The sequence below is a fragment of the Mobula birostris genome, chromosome 4 (genome assembly GCF_030028105.1).
Source record: "Mobula birostris isolate sMobBir1 chromosome 4, sMobBir1.hap1, whole genome shotgun sequence".
Classification (NCBI taxonomy): domain Eukaryota; kingdom Metazoa; phylum Chordata; class Chondrichthyes; order Myliobatiformes; family Myliobatidae; genus Mobula; species Mobula birostris.
The window spans coordinates 170,772,024-170,797,957 of NC_092373.1; the positions used below are offsets into that span (position 1 = coordinate 170,772,024).

At 43.1% G+C, this 25,934-nt stretch overlaps 1 protein-coding gene across 3 annotated transcripts in view; it reads right to left on the reverse strand.

Moving 5' to 3' along the window:
- The window catches only part of LOC140196741 (netrin receptor UNC5C-like), a 376,998-nt gene that overhangs the window by 13,894 nt on the left and 337,170 nt on the right, over positions 1-25,934 (reverse strand). For all 3 annotated transcript variants that reach the window (XM_072256459.1, XM_072256460.1, XM_072256458.1), the window contains 7 exons: positions 23,217-23,408; positions 21,806-22,159; positions 20,517-20,604; positions 14,152-14,320; positions 10,396-10,629; positions 6,862-7,011; positions 4,817-4,981 (listed from right to left, as the gene is read on the reverse strand). In XM_072256459.1, the coding sequence (XP_072112560.1) occupies positions 4,817-4,981; positions 6,862-7,011; positions 10,396-10,629; positions 14,152-14,320; positions 20,517-20,604; positions 21,806-22,159; positions 23,217-23,408 (1,352 nt within the window). The remainder of the gene's footprint in view (positions 1-4,816; positions 4,982-6,861; positions 7,012-10,395; positions 10,630-14,151; positions 14,321-20,516; positions 20,605-21,805; positions 22,160-23,216; positions 23,409-25,934) is intronic.

Here is a 25,934-nt window from a genome sequence, read left to right on the forward strand (position 1 = left end):
GCTTATTGTCTGGGATGAGTGCCCATGATTAGGAGGGAGAGCTTCAAAGCCATAGACCGCACTCTTCGTGATGTATGCGGCACGAATGAGGCCTTCGGGGGTATTTTAACCATTTGCTGTGGCGATTTCCGTCAGCTTCTAGCAGTTGTGAAATGCGGAAATGATGCTGATGTGGAGAATTCATGCATAAAAAAATCCTACTTATGGAGAAGCTTCATCAAGTTTCAATTGAAGAGAAACATGCGATTGAGTGAGGGAGAAGGATGATATTCTGAGTTCTTATTGGATGTTGGAGAAGACAAGATTGAGAAAAATGAAAACGATGAAATCGAATTACCTGAAGATATGATTCTGCCAGCAAAATCTATGGAAGAATGTATTGATTTCATCTACCTGACATTCAACAATCCTGCAGAACTGTTCTCGAGGAATTTTATCTTGGTTCCTCTCGATGAAATGATGTGAAAAATAAACTTCACATGCATTAGAAGCTTCCTTGGAATCATGAAAGAATACTGCTCCTTCAATGCTGTAAGTGAAGGAGCTAACGCCACTCATTTTCCAACAGAATTCCTTGATTCGGTCGAACTCTCTGGATTGCTACCACGTAAACTGGAATTGAAGAGGGGGTCTCCCATCATTTCAATGAGGAACTTGGATCCACCAAGGCTTTGCAATGGAACGCGAATGATGATGGAAGAACTGCACGACAATCTCATCGGAGCAAAGATAAACATTGGTGCATTCAAAAGTGACATTGACATGATCCCAAGAATTACTGTCAGTTTATCAGAAGGGGAAGATGTCTCTCTTCAGCGCAGCCAGTTCCCGATACAGTCACGCTTTGCTATACCTATACGTAAGGCGCAAGGCCAAATCATGGAGAGTGCGTTGATTTATCTGGGGAAACCAGTATTCCAGCATGGTCAGCTGTATGTGGCTTTAAGCTGGGGAAAAAGAAATGAAAACGTTAGAGTATTCTTGAAGTGTGGCAGATCAACCAGAGATGTTGTCACCAAAAGTGTCCTTTGTTAAAAGAGGAGGAGCTATATTTGTCTTACTACGCGTCTTTCTTCTTTAATAAACTGAGCTTTTCTTCTTTAATTTCTAAAGCAAAGCGACAGCAATAACATTCAGGGAAATTTAATGTTCATTCTGGTCACATCAGACTGCGCTATCTTTCTCTCAAAGGGTGCCCCAACTGGTCACCTGGTTGTCTATTTTCTTCTAAATCTCTTACTCCTTAACTTAAACCTATGGTTATAGACACCTCTGATATACAGAAAACTTGCGTTTTTATTTTCAGAATTATTTTAGACAAGAGAGGGATTCCTCTTCTCCACCTGTACTCCAAGGTCCCTCCTGAGATACTTCTATATTTTAGTAAACATAACCCCTCACCTTGTTTATTCTCTCTTCTCCCCTCTCCCATCAGGCAGAAGATATAAAAGCTTGAGAGCACGTACCACCAGGCTTAAGGTGTTTTTAGAACTTTGATAGCAGATTCCTGAACAGATCTCTTGATCATCTCTTGATCTCCCAATCTACATCATTGTGGCTCTTGCATTTTATTTGTCTACCTCAACTACACTTTCTCTATAAGAGGAACACTTTCTGTTTCCCTTTATACTACCTCAATGTGATTATATATGGTACGATCTGACTGGATGACAAACAAACTAAAGCAGCGGTCCCCAACCACCGGGCCATGGACCGGTACCGGGCTGCAAAGCATGTGCTACTGGGCCATGAGGAAACGATATGAGTCAGCTGCACCTTTCCTCATTCCCTGGCACGCACTGTTGAACTTGAACATAGGGTTGCCAACTGTCCCGTATTTGCTGGGACATCCCGCATATTGGGATAAATTGGTTTGTCCTGTATTTCCCCAGCTAAGGTAGAGCGTTCTTATGAAACCTTTCAAGCCAAAATGGCGTGAAGCGAAGAAGCAATTACCATTAATTTATATGGGAAAACTTTTTGAGCGTTCCCAGATCCAAAAAATAACCTAACAAGTCATACCAAATAGCACATAAAACCAAAAATAAATAACACTAACATATAGTAAAAGCAGGAATAGAAACATAGAAAATAGGTGCAGGAGTAGGCCATTCGGCCCTTCGAGCCTGCACCGCCAGTCAGTATGATCATGGCTGATCATCCAACTCAGAACCCTGTACCAGCCTTTCCTCCATACCCCCTGATCCCTTTAGCCACAAGGGCCGTATCTAACTCCCTCTTAAATGTAGCCAATGAACTGGCCTCAACTATTTCCTGTGGCAGAGAATTCCACAGATTCACCACTCCCTGTGTGAAGAAGTTTTTCCTAATCTCGGTCCTAAAAGGCTTCCCCTTTATCCTCAAACTGTGACCCCTCGTTCTGGACTTCCCCAACATCAGGAACAATCTTCCTGCACCTAGCCTGTCCAATCCCTTTAGGATTTTATACGTTTCAATAAGATCCCCCCTCAATCTTCTAAATTCCAACAAGTATAAGCCTAGTTGATCCAGTCTTTCATCATATGAAAGTCCTGCCATCCCAGGAATCAATCTGGTGAACCTTCTTTGTACTCCCTCTATGGCAAGTATGTCTTTCCTCAGATTAGGGGACCAAAACTGCACACAATACTCCAGGTGTGGTCTCACCAAGGCCTTGTACAACTGCAGTAGTATCTTCCTGCTCCTGTACTCAAATCCTCTCGCTATAAATGCCAGCATACCATTCGCCTTTTTCACCGCCTGCTGTACCTGCATGCCCACTTTCAATGACTGGTGTATAATGACACCCAGGTCTCGTTGCACCTCCCCTTTTCCTAATCGGCCACCATTCAGATAATAATCTGTTTTCCTGTTTTTGCCACCAAAGTGGATAACCTCACATTTATCCACATTAAATTGCATCTGCCATGAATTTGCCCACTCACCTAATCTATCCAAGTCACCCTGCATCCTCTTAGCATCCTCCTCACAGCTAACACTGCCGTCCAGCTTCGTGTCATCCGCAAACTTGGAGATGCTGCAATTAATTCCCTCGTCTAAGTCATTAATATATATTGTAAACAACTGGGGTCCCAGCACTGAGCCTTGCGGTACCCCACTAGTCACTGCCTGACATTCTGAAAAGATCCCGTTTATTCCCACTCTTTGCTTCCTGTCTGCCAACCAATTCTCTATCCACATCAATACCTTACCCCCAATACCGTGTGCTTTAAGTTTGCACACTAATCTCCTGTGTGGGACCTTGTCAAAAGCCTTTTGAAAATCCAAATATACCACATCCACTGGTTCTCCCCTACCCACTCTACTAGTTACATCCTCAAAAAATTCTATGAGATTCGTCAGACATGATTTTCCTTTCACAAACCCATGCTGACTTTGTCCGATGATTTCACCGCTTTCCAAATGTGCTGTTGTCACATCTTTGATAACGGACTCTAGCATTTTCCCCACCACCAATGTTAGGCTAACCGGTCTATAATTCCCCGGTTTCTCTCTCCCTCCTTTTTTAAAAAGTGGGGTTACATTAGCCACCCTCCAATCCTCAGGAACTAGTCCAGAATCTAAGTAGTTTTGAAAAATTATCGCTAATGCATCCACTATTTCTTGGGCTACTTCCTTAAGCACTCTGGGATGCAGACCATCTGGCCCTGGGGATTTATCTGTCTTTAATCCCTTCAATTTACCTAACACCACTTCCCTACTAACATGTATTTCCCTCAGTTCCTTCATCTCACTGGACCCTCTGTCCCCTACTATTTCCAGAAGACTATTTAAGTCCTCTTTAGTGAAGACAGAACCAAAGTAGTTATTCAATTGTCTGCCATGTCCTTGTTCCCCATAATCAATTCACTTGTTTCTGTCTGTAGGGGACCTACATTTGTCTTAACCAATCTTTTTCTTTTCACATATCTATAAAAGCTTTTACAGTCAGTTTTTATGTTCCCTGCCAGTTTTCTCTCATAATCTTTTTTCCCTTTCCTAATTAAGCCCTTTGTCCTCCTCTGCTGGACTCTGAATTTCTCCCAGTCCTCAGGTGAGCCACTTTGTCTGGCTAATTTGTATGCTTCTTCTTTGGAATTGATACTATCCCTAATTTGATAATATGATAAATATACAGCCTATATAAAGTAGAAATAATGTATGTACAGTATAGTTGGGAAGATGAAGGCAAAGACGATTTGTGGGGAAAATAAATCGACACATACGCGCATGCACACATCACATGCGCAGGTCACATGCGCACGTCACGCATGCCCACACAGGTGCCTGCGCAAGGCTTCATGGTCATGGTAGTCTTTCTTGGGGTAAGGTGTCCCGGGATTTGACTGCTACTTTTGTCCCTTATTTGGGAGTGAGAAAGTTGGCAACCCTAACTGTAAAAGACATGTTGAGGTGAGTTTAACCCTACTTGAACACCGCTCCCACCCTACCGGTTGGCCGGTCCGCAAGAATATTGTCAATATTAACCCGGTCCACAATGCAAAAAAGGTTGGGTTCCCCTGAACTAAAGCTTTTTTCTGAATCTTGATAAACATGTCAACATTTCTAATTCAAATAGTATTAAACTCTTGCAACCCTTTGTGATCCTTGTCACCATCTCTCTCCACTCTCTGTCTTCCAAGTTTTGAACCACTGCTACTTAATGCAAAGGAGCAACAATCTGCTGGAAGAACTCAATTGGTTGAGCAGCATCTGTGCGGGGAAGGGAATTGTCGATGTTCAGGGTTGAAGCCCTGCAGCAGGACACATTCCAACAGCTTCAGCCTTTTGTGTCTCCACCGAACGCAAAGGGTTAGGTTCACAATAGTGGACATACCTCGGACAAGGTGCTCTGGATCTGGAAGATCTGTCCCTCTCCCTCCACTTGCCGCACGCAGAGTTTACATACCAGCTCGGCAGTGACGAGACTGAAACGTTCTAATGTGAAGCTGCAGTGTAGGTTTTGTTGACACCCACTCCAAATCTGTTGGAATGGAATCTCCTGGTTGAACAGAAAGTCAGATTTAATTACTGAGAGTTCGGGGCCACCACAGAAGTACCCAGATAACAAACCAAGAGTATTTCTAACTGCTGAACCCATTCTCATTACATCTTTTCACTACCTTGAGGTACTTATATACAGTTTGATCTGTCTGGTTGTCATGCAAAAAAAAGCTTTTTACTGTATCTTGGTTCACATGACAATACTAGCCCAATGCCTTCAAACTGAAATGGGATTGCCTTGTGCTAAGTGGTTAATTTTTAATAGATTCAACCCACCAATGGAAGGATACATGACATTGACTTTTAATGTCAGTCCACCAGCAATTTACAACATGAGATTGACCTTCTGCTCAGCTAGTCCATGCGACCATTAACCATTCATGTACACTAACCTTAAATTAATTCCATTTTATTTTCTCTACGTTCTCATCAACTCCCACCAGATTCTACCACACACCTACACACTAAGAGCAAAGTTCAAAGTAAACTTATCATCAAAGTACATGTATGTCACAATATACAACCCTGAGATACATTTTCTTGTGGACATTCACAGTATGTACAAAGAAATGAATAAAATAATCATAATAAATAAATAAGCAATAAATATTGAGAACGTGAGATGAAGAATCCTTGAAATTGAGTCCATAGGTTGTGAGAACAGTTCAGAGATGGAGTGAGTGAAGCTATCCCCTAGAAAATGCATACCAAAAGGGCAATGTTGCAATAATCATGGGGAATTTTAATATGCAGGTAGATTGGGAAAATCAGGTTGATATGGGATCCCAAGAGGGGGAATTTCTAGAATGCCTATGAAATGGCTTCTTAGAGCAGCTTATAATTGAGCCCAATAAGGGATCAGCTATTCTGGACTTGGTGTTAGGTAATGAACCGGAGCTGATCAGAAAGCTTAAGGTAAAAGAACCCCTAGAGATAAGTAATCATAATATGATCGAGTTCACCCTGAAATTTGAGAAGGAGAAGGTAAACTCAGATGTATCAGTATTTCAGTGGAGTAAAGTGAATTGCAGAGGCGTGAGAGAGGAGTTGGCTAGAATTGATTGGAAAAGAACACTGGCAGGGATGACGGCAGAGGAACAACAGCTGGAATTTTTGGAAGCAGTTCCGAAGGCACAGAAGATATACATCCCAAAGAGGAAAATGTATTTTAAAGGCAAGATGACACAACCATGGCTAACAAGGGAAGACAAAGCCAACATAAAAGCCAAAGAGAGGACATATAATAGAGCAAAAAATTAGTGGGAAGTTAGAGGATTGGGAAGCTTTTAAAAACCAACAGAAGGCAACTAAAAAAGTCATTAAACATGTAAAGGTAGAATATGGAAGTAAGCTAGCCATTAATATTAAAGAGGATACCAAAAGTTAGATACATAAAGTGTAAAAGAGAGGAAAGAGTGGATATCAGACCACTGGAAAACAATGCTGGAGAGGTAGTAATGGGGGACAAGGAAATGACTGATAAACTAAGTAAATGTTTAGCATCAATCCTCACTGTGGAAGACACTAGAAGTATGGTGGTAGTTCCAGGTGGCAGGAGTCATGAAGTGTGTGAAAGCTCTTGGGAAAGTGAAAGGTCTGAAGGTAGATAAGTTACTTGGACCAGGGTTCTGAAAGAGGTGGCTGAAGAGATCGTGGAGGCACCTTGAAGAGATCAGCATAGTCACAGGGAGAAGTGTGAATTCCACACAGACTACACCTGAGGTCAGGATCGAACCCAGCTTTCTGGAACTGTGAGGCAGGGGCTTTACCAGTTGTATTACAGTAGAGTAGGGCTAGGACAAATAACGTTCCTAATTATATAGAGCCTTCCCTCCTCAGCTGAAAGCAGTTCACCATAAATTTGGAGTTTATTCCTACCTGGTACTTTGTGAGCAGTTTGCTTCGCCAGAGTGAGTGTGGTATATCGTGGACAGACAAGCGCAAGTTGTAAGTGCTGTCCTTAAATAGAAGGGTCTTTGGTTCATCCACCAATTGTCCGCCCAGTTGTCTCTCCAGCTGAATTACTTCCTGTGAATAGAGATCAGTATTGAATGACTACAGGACATCCAGTGGTTTGGTTCGCAATTAGCTACAGGCATCTGTTAATGCTCCACCATAATTAAGCTTATCCTTGCTACATTTGCCCAGATTTATCTCATCTTAATGATGAAAACTAGCTTGGTTTAGATGCCAATTAACTTCAACACAATTAAACTTAACTTAAATTATCTATTCATTCCAGAACTTTAAAGGGATGAAGCTTGTAGAAGATCAGGAATGCTTGTGGACGGGCAAAGGCCAATCCTACCCATTCCTCAAAATATTTCTCTCAAAGGGCTTGAGTGGAAGACACACATTAGCACTCCTGCAGCAATTCTGAAGGGACGCTGCACTGTTAACCAATCTAAGGTCCTCTGAAGATGAGTAGGAGAGACTCCAATCAACATTCAACTCTCAAAGATCAGATTATCCATTCATCACATTGTGGGCTCTTGCTGTGAAGAGAACGTAGAACAACACAGCACAGTACAAACCCTTCAGCCCATGATGTTGGACCGATCTTTTAACCTACTCCAAGGTCAATCTAATGTTTCCCTCCCACATAACTCTCCAGTTTTTTTTCATTCATGTGCCTATCTAAGAGTCTCTTAAATGTTAAGTTTATTGTAATTCAACCAAACACATGTACGCAGCTAAACAAAACATCGTTCCCTCTCGTACGTTATGCCATCTCATTCTAGTCATTTCTGCTCTGGGAGAAAGGTGTTGGCTGTCCACTCTTATCTTTGCCTCTTAATAATATATACCTCTATCAAATTATCTTTCATTCTCCTTCATTCTAAAGAGAAAACCCCCGGCTTGCTCAACCTTTCTTCGTAAGATATGCTCTCTAATCCAGGAAGTCCTGGAGAATCTCTGTATCTTCTCCAAAGCTTCCACATCCTTTCTATAATGAGGCGACCAGGTGTGGTTTAACTGGGTTTTCATAGAGCTCCAACATTACCTCGCAGCTTTTGAACTCAATCCCCCTCACTACTGAAGGCCAACACGCCATACTGTTTCATAACCACCCTATAAACTTGCATAGCAACTTTGATGGATCTATGAGTATGGACTCTGAGATCCCTTTCTTCATACACACTACAAGAAACACACGAATTAGCTGCCATATTTCTCACTGAATTGGTTCCTGGATGTTTGAAGCCATAGCATATCTACCCATACAAGTTGCACTGAGGGTCTTCCTCTTATTCTTTCTCTCTGCTCATTCAGTAAACCCACCAATAAGACTAAGGAGCTGGTGGTAGACCTGAGGAGAGCTAAGGTACTGGTGACCCCCTGTTTCCATCCAGGGGGTCAGTGTGGACATGGTGCAGGATTACAAATACCTGGGGATACGAATTGACAATAAACTGGACTGGTCAAAGGACACTGAGGCTGTCTACAAGAAGGGTCAGAGCCACCCCTATTTCCTGAGGAGACTGAGGTCCTTTAACATCTGCCGGACGATGCTGAGGATGTTCTACGAGTCTGTGGTGGCCAGTGCGATCATGTTTGCTGTTGTGTGCTGGGGCAGCAGGCTGAGGGTAGCAGACACCAAGAGAATCGTAGGGCCAGTGATGTTGTGAGGATGGAACTGGACTCTCTGACGGTGGTGTCTGAAAAGAGGATGCTGTCCATTGACCATCTTGGACAATGTCTCCCATCTACTAAATAATGTACTGGTTGGGCACAGGAGTACATTCAGCCAGAGACTCATTCCACCGCGATGCAACACAGAGCGTCATAGGAAGTCATTCCTGCCTGTGGCTATCAAACTTTACAACTCCTCCCTTGGAGGGTCAGACACCCTGAGCCAATAGGCTGGTCCTGGACTTATTTCCTGGCATAATTTACATATTACTATTTAATTATTTATGGTGCAACTGTAACGAAAACCAATTTCCCACGGGATCAATAAAGTATGACTATGACCATGACAATAGAAGAATCCATGACTTCCTGAGAGTGGCTACACACACACAAAGTGTGAAGAATGTGTATGGCATTCAAATGGGGCAGTGAGTGCAAGGAATTGGATGCCACACTCCAGCTGTACAGGACTTTGGAGGGACAGCACCTGGAACATTGTGTGCCATTCTGGTCAAACTTTAGGGTGAATATGCTAAAGTTAGAGATGGCGCAGAAAAGATCGACAAGGAGGTTGTTGGGACTAGATGGATTGAGACTGAATAGTATGGGACTGCCTTCCCAGGAGAGAAAGAGGCAGAGGGGGGACATAATATAAGTTTATAAAATCAAGAGGGCCATAGATAAAGTGAATGGGGATGGCTTTTCTCTCGGGGTAGTAGAGTCTAAACTTAAAGGACAAAGTTTTAAGATGAGAAGAGAAAGATTTAAAAGGGACCTGAGAGGCAATTTTTTTTTCACTCCGAGGTTGGTAGCTGAATGGAACGAGCTGCCAAAGGAAGTAAGAGATGTTTGGACTGGTAATTGGATAAGAAGTGTTCAGAGGAATATGGGCCAAACGTTGGCAAATGGGACTCGTTCAGGGAGACATATTGGCTAGCGTGGATGAGTTGGGCTGAAAGCCTTGTTCATGTGCTGTATAACTATGATATCTAGGAAACAGAATTGGAACACTGGTTTATTGTTGTCTCATGTTGCAATGGAAAACTTTGCATGTCATCCATACAGATCATGTTATCACATCAGTGTATTGAGGTGGTAGAAAGGAAAACAATAAAGTGTTATAGGGAAAGAGCAGTGCAGGCAGATCAAAGGGTGAAAAGCCATAATGAGATAGACTGTGAGATCATCGTATCATACTAGAGGACTGTTCAAAAGGCTCAGAACAGCTAATTGAGTCTAGGCAGTAGTTAGTTCATGGCAAGATTGGGGGTACAGCTAATTATAAAGTCGAAGTACATTTATTATCAAAGTATGTATTATTTGTCTCCTTACAGGCAGCCACAAAACAAAGAAACCCAATAGGATCCATTTTTAAAAAAGGCCATCAAACACCCAAAATGCAGAAAAAATTGTGCAAACAATAAAAGCAAGCAAGTAACATTCAGAACTGAAGTTCAAGAAAGGGAGTCCACAGCCATGAAGCAGTCATCACTGCAGTCTTACTTCAGCGCAGAGATGAGTAAACCTGGTGGAGCAGCAAGCTGAACCATCCCATCCCTCATCTCTGGCCCTGACACCCTGACCTTTTCCATCTGGCCCGATGCTTAAATCGTCCAAACCTCGGGCTGTTCCTCATTCTCGGACCCAGGGCCTACCACTTCAATAAGTTCTCAGGCCTAATCTAGTCATAAGGGTAATCTTATTCTGAATAGAGCACTCGTGTGTAAGAAGCATTATGGCATCCTATCAAAGGATTAAGTTTCTTTTTCTGTGAATTACCTTCAGTCCATCCTGTGTATCGTGCAGGCAGTAGACCCGCATGGTGTACTCCAGTGAGGCACAGACTGCGGGTGCAAATATGGCCAGCTTCAGGCGCCTGGTTGCAGACTTGTTGACGGATTGTCCTACCAAGCAGTAGGTACCAAGATGCTCAGTCACGACATGGCAAGCATGGGAATCCAGCTGGACGTAACACGGGGTGCTGAGGGTCTCTGCTCCCAGTACCACCACATCCTACAGAGGAAGAGAAAACATTTACAGATTTGAACTACTCTCTCCAGTTCTATCCACATTCAGGGCTGCAATCCACCCTTACATTCAAAAATAGGGACAGTAGAAATAGTCAATGACAGCTTCCAAAAGTGAATTGGATATGCAGTTGAGAGGGAATTGTTTTCAAAAGTACATTAGAACAGGAATAGAAGTTGGCCAGTTGGCTCCTCAAGCCTGTCCCTGCGTTCACTGCAGTCATGGCAGATCTGAAACATAGAAACATAGAAAACCTACAGCACAATATTGTGCCAGACATGTAGTTACTTTAGAAATTATCTAGGGTTACCCATAGTCTATTGTTCTAAGCTCCATGTACCTATCTAGGAGTCTCTTAAAAGACCCTATCGTAGCCGCCTCCACCACCGTCGCCGGCAGCTCATTCCACGCACTCACCACCCTCTGCGTGAAAAACGTACCCCTGACATCTCCTCTGTACCTTCTTCCAAGCACCTTAAAATTGTGCCCTCTCGTGTTAGCCATTTCAGCCCTGGGAAAAAGCTTCTGACTATCCACATGATTCAGCTGTGCTCCACACGTCACTCAGTTCCCTGTTCTTTCAAATTGCATCTCCTTTCTCTTTAATTATCGACAGTGGCCTCATCTCCACAACCCTCCGGGGTAGTGAAATCCAGCTGACTGCCCTCTGTTCCCATACAGCTCAATGACCATCCCCTCATCTTGCAAATATGTCCTTGCCACACCTCCTCAGCATCTTGTAGGTTTTAATGAGATCATTCTACTTGGAATAAACCCTCCCTAGATGGTTATTTGTTATAAATAGGGGCAATGATGGTGCAATGAGTTATTAATCTAGATATTCAGGGCACGTTCTGAGGGACCTGTGTTCGAATCTCACTAAAGCAGATGGTGGTAATTTTGAAAATGGCCTCTGGAATTAAAAAGGTCTACTAATGACCATAAAAAAATTGTTAATTGTTGTAAAGGCCTGTCTGGTTCAGTGCCAGAGAGGAAATCTGTCATTCCTACTTGGCCTGACCTACATGCAACTTCAGACCGACAGCAGTTCGACTTTTCACTGAAGTGGCCTAGCAAGCCATGCAATTGTAATAAACCACAAGAAATCCACAAGGAAATCACTATTTTGAAAAGGCAGCTCACCAGCACCTTCTCAATGGCAACTATGATGGGCAGTTGACTCCCGGCTCAGCCTGCAAATCCCTTGAACCAACATTTAAAAAAAAATTAATGCAGACAATCATTATAATGGAAATTGTATGACCCATACACTAGAAGGAAGATGTAGTGGGGTGGATGCAAAGGGGAAAAAATTGCTTGTACATTGTAGGTTTGCAAAGAAAGAAAAAATAAGTATTTGTATTTACATAACAACTTATATATGTAGGATTCTCCAAAGTGCTTTGCAGCCAACAAACTCAAGGAATTGTTCGTAACCAAAAAAAAAGATACTTTTTCATTTAATTTTCATGAACTTATAGAGTCATTGAATCATAGAATTTTAGGGCACAGGAGGAGGCTATTTGTTGCAGTCTTTCAGAGATGAACCAGTCACATTTTCCCCAGTGATTTAAACATTCACACTGCACACACAATAAAAAAAAGATGCACTTGGACAAAACTTTTCAAATGACAATGGAAATTTTATAGAAGCATTATCAAACAAAACCGGATAGTGAGTTACTGATAGACTGATAAGGTGGGGTGTCCAAAGGGTCACAGTCCAAAAGAGAAGAAAGAGGCAGGGACGGGTTTAAGGTCTCAGCAACTGAAAGCAGGCCATCAGTGGTGGAACGGAGAAAACTGGGACTACTTAAGAAGTTGAAACTAGTGGAGTGCAGAATCACATCACTCAATAGAGTCCATCTGCAGCATCCCTTTCAATTCTGATATAATATGGGAAGAATTAATAGAGGCTAGCCCAAACCATCAACTCCATCAAAACTTCAACTACGTCAGCGGACCTTTGGAGATTTGAGAATAGCTCTTGGTGGTGCTAAATTGATTCTAATGAAAGGAGTGTAAGAATCAGGACTGAAATGACATGGAAGCAGGAGCGAGCCAAAAATAACTGAACTTCTTCAAACTTTCTCCTGAGAACTAGCAACATCCAAGAATAACACTCCAAAAATATTAGGAGCTAATTCTCCTTACAAGCCCCCAGAAAGCACAGTTAACTTTTCTGCTAAATGCTTTTTATTGTTTTGTGAATATTATTCTTTCTTTTTGAGTTTATTTTAGATGTTGCAGTTATTTCTGGCTGTACGGAGGCACTGATTTCCTTTACAATGATTCTCACACTCAGCACTATCAAGGCTGACATCCTTCCTGCTGAATGCCACTTTTCCTATCTTGTATGCCTGCTCTGTAACTTCAACTTATGCCCATCTCTGTGCCCTCTGTCAGGGACTACCAGCCCACTCCAGCTGGAGCCTCACGGGTTGAGTGAGTAGGAAGTCCTGGGCACTTTGCTTTCAGAAGGACCTCAAGTCCACTCACCTCTGACATTACAACAGTGATTGCACATCAATAAAAAGGGAAGGAGTAAGCTTTCAACTGTAATAGATAAACAGGAGTGTCAGTTGTCAATACTAGTGTCAGTTTCTCCATTTACTTGGTTGTAAAACAGATTTGAGGGTTTTCGGCTTAAAATGGGCAAATGGGATTAGCTTCGATAGGAATTTTGGTCGGCATGGACCAGTTAGCCCTGAGGATCTGGTTCCATGCCGTAGAACTCAATAGCTCAATACATAAAAAAAGAAGTTTCACAGAGTTAATGCATTCTGTAGTGTAGATGGGAACTGTTTACCTGCGTATGGTCTTTGTAAGAGTAATCTAAATAATTCATATCATTCTTGCTCATTCTCTCAATTGTCATGTGAAATTCTCCCCTTAATCGATTTCTCCAATTCTTCCCTTGAAAATATTATTGAATCTGTTTCCATGCTTTCAGAATTTAGTAATTCATAAATCAGACCCAACACCAACCCTTGCAGATGCTTGCGACTATGGTCAGAAAGGGGACCTGAGTGGTAAGTTTTTCACACAGAGGAAGGAAGATATATGAGATGAGGTGCCAGAGGAAGTGGTAGAGGTGGGTACCATGACAACAATTAAAAGGATTTTGGCCAGATGCTTGAATAGGAATGGAATAGTGGGATCTGGACCTAATGCAGGCAGATAGATTCAGTCACAATTGGTATGGTAGGCTGAGGGGCCAGTGTCTGACTCTGTTGCTCATTGTGGGAGCTTGCTGTGCACAAATAGTCTGATGTTGTCCCAAATTACGACAGTATTTCATTGGTCGCAAAGCACTTTGGGGTTTTAATGAAGGACGTCTTAAAGTAAAAATGGTTCCTAACCATTCCAACAGTCACGGTGGTTCGGCTGATTTTACCTGGGGTGGGCAACAGGAAGGAATGAGAAGACAACCCCTGAGCACTGAACTGTGCCCCAGTGCCTCAAAGACAGCTTGCTTTCCCATGCTGACAGTTAGCGGTCTCTCACCTCCCAGGTTCCTTCTGCAGACATGCTCTTGAGTTGAAAGATCCAGTCCTCCATGTTCGGCTCAGCGCAATGATGGATGGTCAGGACGACAGGTCTGGTTAATAAAGCACCGGCTGGTCCACAGCTCACCACCGGGCTCAGCAAGGTCTGGCTGCCCTCCAGTGCTGGCCTAAGCAGACCACAAGAGTCAAAAGCTATCAGTCTCTGCTCTGCACAATCCCAGGCTTCACCCTCTGCAACCCACTGAAAAAGCACAACAGACCCACAAGGGATTCTGCAGATACTGGAAATCTTGAGCAATATACACAAAATGCTAGAAGAACCCGAGCAGTATCCACCATCAAAGACCCCCACCATCTGGGCCATGCCTTCTTCTCACTACTACTGTTGGGTAGGAGGAACAGAGGCCTTAGGTCCCATACAAACAGGTTCAGGGACAGATATTATGCGACGACCATTAGGCTCCTGACCGATGTGGATAACATCACTCTGAACTGATTCTACAACCTACAGACTCACTTTCAAGGACTCCTTACAACACGTTCTCAGTATTATTTTTTTATTTGCACAGTTTGTCTTCTTTTGCATATTGGTTGTTTTTCAGACTTTGTGTATATTTTTTCATAAAATACTTTCTCATAATATTCTATTGTATTTTTTCTCTGTAAATGCCTGCAAGAAAATGAATCTCAAGGTTGCATATGGCAGCATACGTGGTGGTTGTCCATTGTGTCTGATGATGACAGGAACCCCATGTGGGAAAGCTTTTAAAGCAGAAAAGCCCATGCACTGGAGCTGTTCCACTCTCTCAAACTCAGAAGCCCGGGTCCACTGGTACGAACAAGCGCCACAATCTGGGGTCTTCCTTGGTTACCATGGACGACCACGGCGACAATGTGCCTTGTCATGCCCTTCACTCTCCATGGAGTGTTGGAGTACTGACTTCCTGGCAGAGGGATCTCACTGTCGATCTCATTCGCCCAGTCCAGCAGATCTGACTAGGACAGGCATGGCACCGTATACATACTTTGATAGTAAACTTACTTTCAACTTTGAATCTTAAATTCAGCAAGTCAGCCAGCATCTATGGAGGGAAGTAAACAGGTAATATATTGGACTGAAACCTGTTTATTTCCCCTCATATTTAGCTTTATTTGTCACATGTACTTCAAAATATGCAAACAATCAAACCTGCTGCCTGATCTGCTGAGTTCCTCCAGCATTTTGCTGCAGAAGAGCAGCTCTTTCCAATTTAACCAGGTGGCTTGAGCCTGGACTCAGCCTTCCACAGATATGAGCAATCTATTGGACTGACACAGTCTGCAGAATGCTGTATTTTATGGTGTATAGCCCCAGAAGCCCGGTGGCCATGTTATTGGACTCAGTGACCACTGGTCCAGAGATGTGAGTTCAAGTCCCACCTCAGCAGGTGGTGAATACAAGTCCAGGCATTTAGCAAAATGTGGAGCAATCTGATGGGTTCAGTAATAGTGATGATGTAACAACCAATCTGGTTCATTGAATTCCACATGGGAAGGCAAGCTGGCATTATTACCTACCCTGATCCAGACACAGCAATGCAATTGGCTCTTAACAGCACCCTCTACTAGCTTGAGGTGGACATGCTTGCTGACCACAGTTCTGACATTGCTCAGTTTTATTTTAATTTAATATCCTTATCATTTTTGTACATTAGCATATCAATAAGCGCATTTCAGGGTTCAATTCCTACTGATGCCTGTAAGGAGTTTGTACATTCTTCCCACGTCAGTATTGGTTCCCTCCAGGAGCTCCAGTTTCCTCCCATATTCTAAAGATTTATAGTTAGAGCTAGAGAGCTATGGGCACGTTATGTTGGAGCCAGAAGCGTGCCATCACTTGCAAGCTGTCCAGCACAATCCTTGCCGATTTGATTTGATGCAAACAACGCATTTCAGTATATGTTTTGAAATTTTGATGTACAAATGACAAAGAAAGCTAATACTTTCTCTCTTCAAAATCTTCCAGGATCTAGCGTTCTCCCTCTGGCCACATCTACATACTGCCCATGTCTGGTGCAATACTGCCAAAACCAAACAGTCCTCTCTATCTCTCTGTCTCTCTCTCACACACACACACGTGTGTGCTGACAGGTGTACTGCTTCACAGAGGATGGGTGGGTTATTTAGTATCTAAGGACAGGTAAAATTCCCTGCATAAGTCATGTTTTCCCACCAGTGGCTAACTGCTGATGTGTGTGGCATTGTTTTTCAGAAGACAGAAACAAGCACAAATGCAGAGACACAAGAGACCGCAGGTGCTGGAATATGGAGCAACAAACAATCTGCTGAAGGAACTCAGCTAGTCGAACAGTAGCTATTGGGGGAAAAGAATTGGTGAGAGTTAAGACCTTGATCCAGGACATGAAATGTCAACAATTTGCACAGCATAGCAACGCGTAAAAAACACTCACGAGTGTGGGAGGTTGATTGGCTGAGAGTTGGAAGTGATGCTTTGACCACATGATTGGATCACAGTGAGGCAGGAAGCCAAGAAACTGGAGAATCCCAATTGCACTCACTCGTGCTAATGGAACACAGTCTTTCCACCTAAAAACAAACGTTAGCTAACCAATACAAAATGGGAATGACAAAGGGCTCAGGAGTGGTATGCAGGGCTCTGATACGTCCTGGTGAAATAGGTGTCTCTTAACTCCCAACTTCTAGCTAATTAGTTTTCTCCTTTAGACTGATCCTGATGTTATGGTTATGAACATTTGTTCCTGAAAGATTCTGCTGCTGGCTATTCGGAATACCTGCCAGGAGATCAGAGCTTCCAAAAGGAAGGGCAATTTCAGTCCTTCAAAATAAACATTTACAAGATCTAGCTATAGTTTATAAAGTCATTACGCATTGTCCATCCCTTTACACCTTTGAGAAGGCAGTGGTGAACTATGTTTTTAAGCTGCTGCAGTCCTTCTGGTGAAAGTGCTGAAGGAGAGTGTGTTCCAGGATTTGCGACAAAGCAATGATGAAGGAATGTCAATGGTTTTCCAAATTAGGATGGCGTAAGACTTACACAGGAACCTGCAGATAGTGGTCTTCCCATTTATCTAACACTCTTGTTTCTTTGGTAGTGAAGGTTCGTCTTTGGGAGATGATGTTGGAATGGTGTGGATGTGTACCTGTAGTGTGTTTTGAAGATGGTACACATTGCAACTACAATGGAAAGAGGGATTGTTTAGGGAGTTGGGTATGATGTTGGTTAACATAAGGTTGTGGATCAACATTACTATCCAACTCCTCACACGAGACTTAAAGAAGCCTGCTGCTTAACTTTCAAAATATTCGTATTCAATACACAGGTTTCCCCCGCCATCCAAAGGTAGAGTGTTCCTATGAAATGGTTCGTAAGCCGAAATGTCGTAAAGCAAAGAAGCAATTAGCATTTATTTATATGGGAAAATTTTGTGAGCGTTTGCAGACCCAAAAATAACCTACCCTAATGCCAAGTAACACATAAAACCTAAAATAACAGTAACATATAGTAAAAGTAGGAATAATATGATAAATACACAGCCTATATAAAGTAGAAATACTTCTCCACAATCATTGCCGGCACTGTTCGCCGAAGCAAAAATCTCACGCAAGCGCTGTTGGCAAAAACACTCTCTCCAGTAACCTTTAAGCTATGAAGCTGCCAAATCATACCAAATAACACATAAAAATACACAGTCTATATAAAGTAGAAATAATATATGTAGAGTGTAGTATCACTTACTGGAATTGGAAAGACAGTGCCGAGCACACTGATGATGGTGTGTTAGACTGAGTCATCGCAGGTTGGGGTGGTGCAGTGCCCCCACCCTCTGGGCCGCCGACCGATACATTGCCGCGAAGCATGCAGGGGTCTAGCAGTAGCCGGGAGGCACACAGCACGTCTTTAAGAAAAAAGCCGAAACAAACATGCTAATTAATTAGGTGCCGCCCGACACGTAATTGTCAGCCCAGATCAGTGCCGATTGCGTCACCTCTGATCTGGGCCGACAATTACGTGTCGGGCGGCACCGCCTTAATTAGCATGTTTATTTTGGCTTTTTTGTTAAAGATGTGCTGTGTGTCTCCCGGCTACCGCTGCATTCTCTGCGAATCGGTATCTGTCTGTGGCCCGGGGGTTGGGGTGGTGGGACACTGGGGTGTCATCTTGTTGTCTATTTCCATTAGAGCAGGCGGCTCATCTTCTCCTATGACTGCCCGCCTTGATGTCGAAGGTCAAGGTTCGTCATCTGCTGTGGCTGATGTGGAAGGCTTGCTTGACTGCTTAGCCTTGCGCATTTTTCTCTCATACAGTTCTTTGTAAGGACTCAAACCATCTTGCAAATATCCCCTAAACCTACGTACCCTTTCAAAATTAAAGTCGCACTTTATCATTGCAGCGAAAATCTCACGCAGTTGCTTCACGTTCATTTCGTTACTGCATTCGGTTTTGATTGCTATCCTTTCCTCTTCCAATTGCATCAGCTCTTCATCTATCAGTTCTTGGTCATGGGATGCCAAAACCTCTTCTACATCATCTTCGTCAGCTTCCACAAGCCAAATTCACACTGTCCTTACTTCGTTCACCACGATCAAAACGCTTAATTATGTCTAGTTTTACGCTGAGTGTAGCACCCTTACGAGCTCTTTCAGGCTTTTCCAATACCTCAGAACGCATCTTGTGAACGGCTGCTCACAGGCATGTGTTAAAGCCATGCCGTTCCGAATCCGTGGGAGAGCAGCTGCTCGGGGCGAGTGCTGTCTTTTATCGCACGCTGATTTTTTTTGTAACAGTGAGGTTTCGTAAAGTGAACGTTCGAAAAGCAGGGGACACCTGTACATTTATTATCAAAGAATATATAAATTATACAAACTTGAGATTTGGTTGCTTACAGGCAGTCGCAAAGCAAGGAACCTGAAAGGACCCAATTTTTAATAAAGACCAACCTCCAATGTGCACAGAGAAAGAGAGTAAAAAAACAAATCATGTAAACAATAAAAAAGCGAGCAACAGCAGCATTCTGAACCAAATTGAGTCCTTAGATCCAAACTCCCAGGGCAGCCTGGAGTAGGTGCAAAGCCTTGGTATTCTGTTCATCACATTAGTGGGGTGAATCACTACAAAATTAGCAGAAACGAAGCACGGGTGCAGTCTCACAGCTTCGGCATCGCGGAGAGAGGAGCCTCCAGTCTATCTGGGCTGGCATTTAAACTGTCCAAATAGCAGATTGCACCTTGCATTAGGATCCGGGCCCTGCCACAGCAGATAGATTTCACTGCTGAACAGGCCGTTCTTGACCTCTTTCAAATTGGCTTGGCGCCCAGAGCAACCCAACTTCGCCCAACTCTCAACAGCTTACACTTCCAGATATACGGGTCAGCGTTTAGCTGTTCCAAACAGTGGATTGTACCTCACATTAGGACCCGGGCCTTGCTGCTGTGAGTTGCTCCGGGCCTAGAACACGCCACCCAGCCATTCACTTTGGACCTGGATTTCAATGCCGAAGAAGCCGTTCTCGACCTGTCTAAATCGGCTTGGGACTTAGGGCAATCCATCCTCACACCCGGGTCAGCTGCATGGGTTTGGAACTCTCTTGTCCCATTTTCTCCCCTCCAAATCGTCCACTCCAACCAGCATGACTCCAACTCCAAGTGCATCAATTTTGCAGTGCACCGGTGGGGCAAATCTTGCGAAATCGCTCTTGCCTTTGCTCACCTCTTCATTGCTTGCGGTGATAGTTCATCACAATTCACCTCCAAAGAAGTGATACTAGTATTGTTTTGAATTGAATTCCTTTACTTCTGAACTACCAGTAAGCTGTTGGATTCCTTCAGTAGTGCCACGTTTGGCATTGAAAATGTCCTCAGTGAGCTTGCCTATTTGTTAATATGACCTTGTTGTAAAGTAGGCAGAAATCTCCAACTGCTCTATTGTGGCCAAGTTATGGTGATTCTGTGAGGGAATTCTCAAAGAAAGTTATTGACCTTGTGTGCACATACTCCATGGGTTCACTCAGGTCTCAGTTCTGTCCTCCTTACAGAAGACCTTTCTGCTCCTTACCATAGTACTCCTCACTTCTTCCAGACTTAATGTGACATCCTTCATGTGCAAGTCAAGATTCAAGATTGTTTAATGTCACTTCCTGTACACAAATACATGGAAACCCATGTGGTCACAGGTGGAACATACAAACTTCACACTGATAGCACTGAAGATTAGGATTGAACCCAGGTTTCTGGAGCTTCATAGTGGTAATTGTAAATATAACAGTGATGTGAAGTCCAAAATGAGTTGGACAAAGACATAAATAAACTTCCGCGAAGTACAAGTTAGTGAAGATATCTCATTACCTGATATTGTCTCTCCGATGGACAGTCACATACACTTCATAGGCTCTTCCTGGGGGAATAGCTCCTGCTGGCACCAACAAACTCACACCTGGAGTTAATGAAACAGGAGATGAGGACAAAATCTTATCTTACATAACACAATTTTTCACAATTGACAAAGAAAGCTTTTTTCGTCATTTCTAAGTGCCAATGCTTCAGAATATGCCGAGGTTTACAGTTCTGGTTGGAAGTTACCAGACACAAAATTTCTCTTTGAGGACTAGATGAAACATTCTTCTTATAGTCAGTTTCACTGCTGTTTGTGGCTCAGTAAACACCAGTTTAAATGCAAATGTGAGTTAAGAGCAGCCAGTGCCGACACTCAAAAGAATGGGACATTCAAGTTCCAGTACACTTATAAGGAGGCTATTTTGCCTTCACTACGATTTCCTAATTTACAGCAGCCAATTATTTATCACCTTGTATGTTCTTGGGATGTGGGAGGCAACCATAGAACAGAGGAAATTCATGTAAGAGCATACAAACTCCACACAAAGAGCACCTAAGTTAGAGTCATGGAGGCATAGAGGAGTACAGCACAGTAACAGGCCATTCAGCCCATCTAGTCCATGCCAACAAATTTCTCTTTGAGGACTAGATGAAACATTCTTCTTATAGTCAGTTCCACTGCAGTTTGTGGCTCACAGTTGCCTGGATGAGAGAAACTTCAACACTCTCAAGAAACTCAACACCATACAGGACACAGCAGCCTGGTTGGTAGGTATCCTATTCACAGCCATTCACACACCCAACAATCAAATACAAAGTCTCTGACTATCTACCCTATCTACATCTCTCATTATTTTATATATTTCTCAGGTTTCCCTTCAGCCTCCGATGATCCTCGGAAAGAAAATCCATATTTGTCCAAATTTTCCTTTCTAATCCAGGCAATATTTTAATGATCTCTTTTGCACCCTTACCAATGCTTCCACCTCCTTCCTGAAAAAGGCGATGTTCATCAAAACCTGGAGGAGATGTATCATCAACGTTTTCCTAATGAATTATGACAAGTTTGACTTGGGCATCCCTTTCCTTTTGTCTGAAAATAACATCAAATAGTTGCTGAACCACAAATTATGCAGTGGCAGATAGAACATCATTTAAAAGACATTTGGTCAGGTACCTGGATAGTGATGTTTTAGATGGATGTGGACATATTAGATGGGCAGCTTGGTTGGCATGGACCAATAGGGCCAGAAGACCCGTTTCTGTGCTGTTTTGCATTGACTCTAGAGTAAGTTACCAACCTGAGTTGGCGATGCTGAGGTGTCCGCCCAGGATGTTGAAGCTCCCCAGGGCATTACACGATGGATCCAGCTGTGGGAACAGACTTTGGTTCTTGATGTTCTGAGCCTCATTGTCAAGTAATGACTCTGTTAGTTGTGGTGAGAGCTTCGAAGCCAGGTCCGCGGGCTCGCCTTGCGGTGTGACTCCACAAGATGAGTTGAACACCTTGATCTTGAGGTTGGGCAGTGGATCAAGCAGCGGAGAGTTGGTCATCGGGATCTTGTCTGAGATATCATGCAGGGCGTACATGGGGCCTCTGTACATGGCTGCAGCAGCAGTGAGATCTGGCTGCACGGCGAGGAGGTGGGAGTTATCTGCACAGGGATAAGGCAGAGGATCATGGTATGGTGGGTTCTATCAGGCCCCAACAGCAAAAGTCAAGTACTAGTTCCTCATTTCACTCCTCAAGAGAAAGAGCTGATATACAACTTGACCATCATACCACACTTTCACAGGTCACAGTTGTTCACTGGCTCAATTCACATTCATAACACAGCATCTGTCAGGTGACCTTTTGACCTTTTATTTTGCTCCCCCATGACTCTGAAGAGAAAGGAAATGGATGATCCTAAAGTTCTCCCCTTTCATTGCTAAGATCACAAGCACAAGTTAACCTAAAAGTTCTTTATGTTTACTAATAGTGTAAAGACCTTTCTCACCTTATTCCCAATGGACAGATGCTCACCATACAACTGACCAGCAAACAATCTGCTGGAGAAATTCCAAGGGTCAAGCACCATCTGGGGTGGGGCGAAAGGGGGAGGAAGAATTGTCCCTATTTCAGTTTGAAAACCTGTATCGGAACAAGCAGGTTGAAACCGAGAGATAGTGGTGGGAGCAGGGAGAAAAAGGGAGAGAATGACAGAGAATGATAAAAGGGAAGAGAGAGAGATAAAGGATGGTACAAAGAAAGATTGGAGGCAAAAGGGTGGAAAAATCATATGAGGAAGAGTAAGCGACCGAGGAAAGAGACAAAAGATAAAAAAGATAGAGATATAAAGGAGATATAAAAGAAACATAATACAACACATAGAAAGAAGGGAAAATAAGGGAGAGAGAGAGTGCCTGACAGGGTGAGAGGAACAGAGAAAGGCAAAAAAGAAAAGAGAGAATAATGGTGCGAGGGATAGAGAAGAGAGAGGGGGAGATGGAGTTTCTGTTGTGTAAGTTCTTAAGTAACGATACTTTTTGGACATTGGATTTTAGTTAGTGTCTGAGATCTGGTGGAAGGCTTATAGTGTAGACTTAAGTGATGATAAAAGATACAGACCCCCAGTCCTACTCCTTCTCTCCAGAGGTTCAAAGTATATAACAAGCCTGAGAGCACAATATTAGGTCAAAGTTTAAACATTAAGAAGAGTCTCATCCAACCTGGCCTGGACGTCTTGACATTCACTGGCTGGAAAGCGCCGTTCAGGGCTGCAGTGTCTCTGATGTCGGATCTGAAGTCGTGGTGGTTCTTGCGGTATACAAACATCACCACCACCAACAGAATGGCCAGGCACACAATCACAGCCACAGCTACTGCCACATAGAGTGCGATGTCATCAGAGCCTGGCGCAGCTGCAGGGGGAACGAGAACAGAAGGAGTTGGAAACCACCACCAGCCAGCAGGCACATGGGACATGCTTATCAGGACTGCCCCTTGCCCTCCAACTCTTGTGGTGCGAGAACCCCTCACTATTCCAGAGTTTGTACTGTAATTGTCTCACTGCTTAGGCTAGGTGATGATAGACAAATGCCAGTCTTGTTTCTGCTGGCAATTCTCATGTTGGATTCAGGAAATTGATATTTCAAATCTCTGTACAGTGACTTGAGCCTGGAATATAGGTTGATGCTCCCAATGCAGAATGGGGTTGGATGGGATGTTAAGTTAAGGTCTCAGCTGTCCTGGATGCAGGAGATCCCACAATATCCCAAAGAGGTGCAGAGGCATTAATCCCTGGAGACCAGATCGATACTTATCCTCAGTCACCATCAACATTGCTTACTTTGTCTGAGAAGATGCAGTGAGAAAATTGACTTTACGATGATTATGGTCAACCATTTTTGAAATAGTCTGTGTCACCCAATTTCTATATTAATCCCATTTTTAAAATTTGCAACACATTTTCCATTAACTGTCTCCAGTCTTACACTTACCTACATACTAGGGGTAGCTTACAGCAGTCAATTAGCCTGTCAACCTGCACCTTATTGGGATGTAGGAGGAAACCGAAGCAACTGGGAGAACCACAAGTAACATGCAAACTCCACACAGACAGCATCAAATGTCAGGATTGAACCGGGGTCACTAGCTGCACTACTGACTGTGGCGCTGTCCTGCCCTAATAGAGGGAACTCTTCAGAAGTCTCTCACTACTTCTAAAGAGCCGTAGAATGGCTCACGGTTACAAATGAAAGTAGATATTTCTATTCTTTTTCAGAATGGGAGACCATTTATGTTGACTGATGAAGGCAAAATCCAAACTGACTTAGAGCTCAGTTCAAGGTATAGAGCTGAGTGTCAGCATTACACCATCCTTGAAGCTGTATCTCAGGTTTTCAGCATCTGCGGGTTTTTGCTTCTCTAATGAAGGCACAGTGTTTGGTGGGAGTACAACCTGTTGTCATTCAAAACTAAACCCTCTGCAGACTAAGGACTTCAGAAGAATGCAGGATGCAGGAGCAGGAGCAGGTCACTCGGCCTCTCAAGCTTGTTCTACCCTTCAATATGATCATGGCTGATCTATGCTGGCTGCAACTCCTCTTCTATGCCAGACTCAATTTTTCACATACTTACTTGTCTCCATCTCAAATTTGCAAATGATCCAGCTTCAGGGGCAGGGAACACCGGAAATCCACCTCTCTCCAGGAGAAAATTTAAATGGCTGGCTCCTGATTTTGGAGTTAAGTTCTTTTTTCTGTAATTTCCCCCCACTAGAGGAAACATCCTTAAGATTGTATAAGTTCACACCTCACTCTTCTAAACCACAAGGAATATAGACCCAAAGCTTTTCAAGGTAGGAGAACCTTCCCATCCCAGGGATTATACTGATGTATCTCCTCTGAACTGCCTCCAGTGTTACTCTATCTTTTTTGTCTCTGGTAAGGAGATCAAAACTGTGCACAGTATTCCAGCCGTGGCCTGACCTATGTAAACTAGTACAAAACTTACTATTCCTTAACTCCAAATCCTTTGCAATAAAGGTCAACTTGCCATTGGCCTTCTTAACCACATTTTGGACCTATCTGCTGGCTTTTTGTAATTCATGAACTCGAACACCTGATGTCTTTGTACTATTTTCAATCCCTCTCCATTTAGCGAGAAATTGAAAATAAGTAAATTATCTATCTACCTTTTGATCCCTCTTACTGAAGTGCATGTCCTCACATCTCTTCCCCATTCTGATGTTAGGTCTGAACAACAACTGAACCTCTTGACCAAGTCTGCATGCTTTTATGCCACTGAGTTGCATATTTGCATTAATGAGCAGGTGTACAGCTGTTCATACATAATAACGTGGTGAGTGTATTTTGCCTTCGTTCTTCCTCATCTACTTTTTGCAAGTATAATATGCATTCAAATAAAGACTGAGCTTTGATTCTTTACTATTTTTACTAACTCTAGATTTTTTCTGAGCTGCTTATGTGTATTTATATTTTCTGCTCCAGCCTGTCACACTTTTCTCATCAAATCTTCCCTTACCCATACTGTGACACCACTCTCTCATTTCCTTTTGATTTAATAACCATCCTGTTCTTGGAGACCCCCCTTATTATTTAATTTAAAAGCCTTTCTCAAGCCGTGTTTATGCAATTCACCAGGACATTGGTCCCGGTACGATTCAGATGTATCCCATCCCTGGTGAATAGTTCTCTCCTTCCCAGCACTGGTGCCACTGAAGATTATCACTCTTGTGGTTCTGCTTTTCAATTTTGTCCTGAACTCCTCATTAGCCCCCAGTAGAAGATTCTCCCTTGTTTTACCTTTCCCTATAACATCTTTGCCAACCATGACTACAGGATTCTCTCTCTCCCAATCCAAATTCTTCATCATCCCAGATGAGCTCTCTTTAAACCTGGCACTAGGCAGACAACACAGCTCCT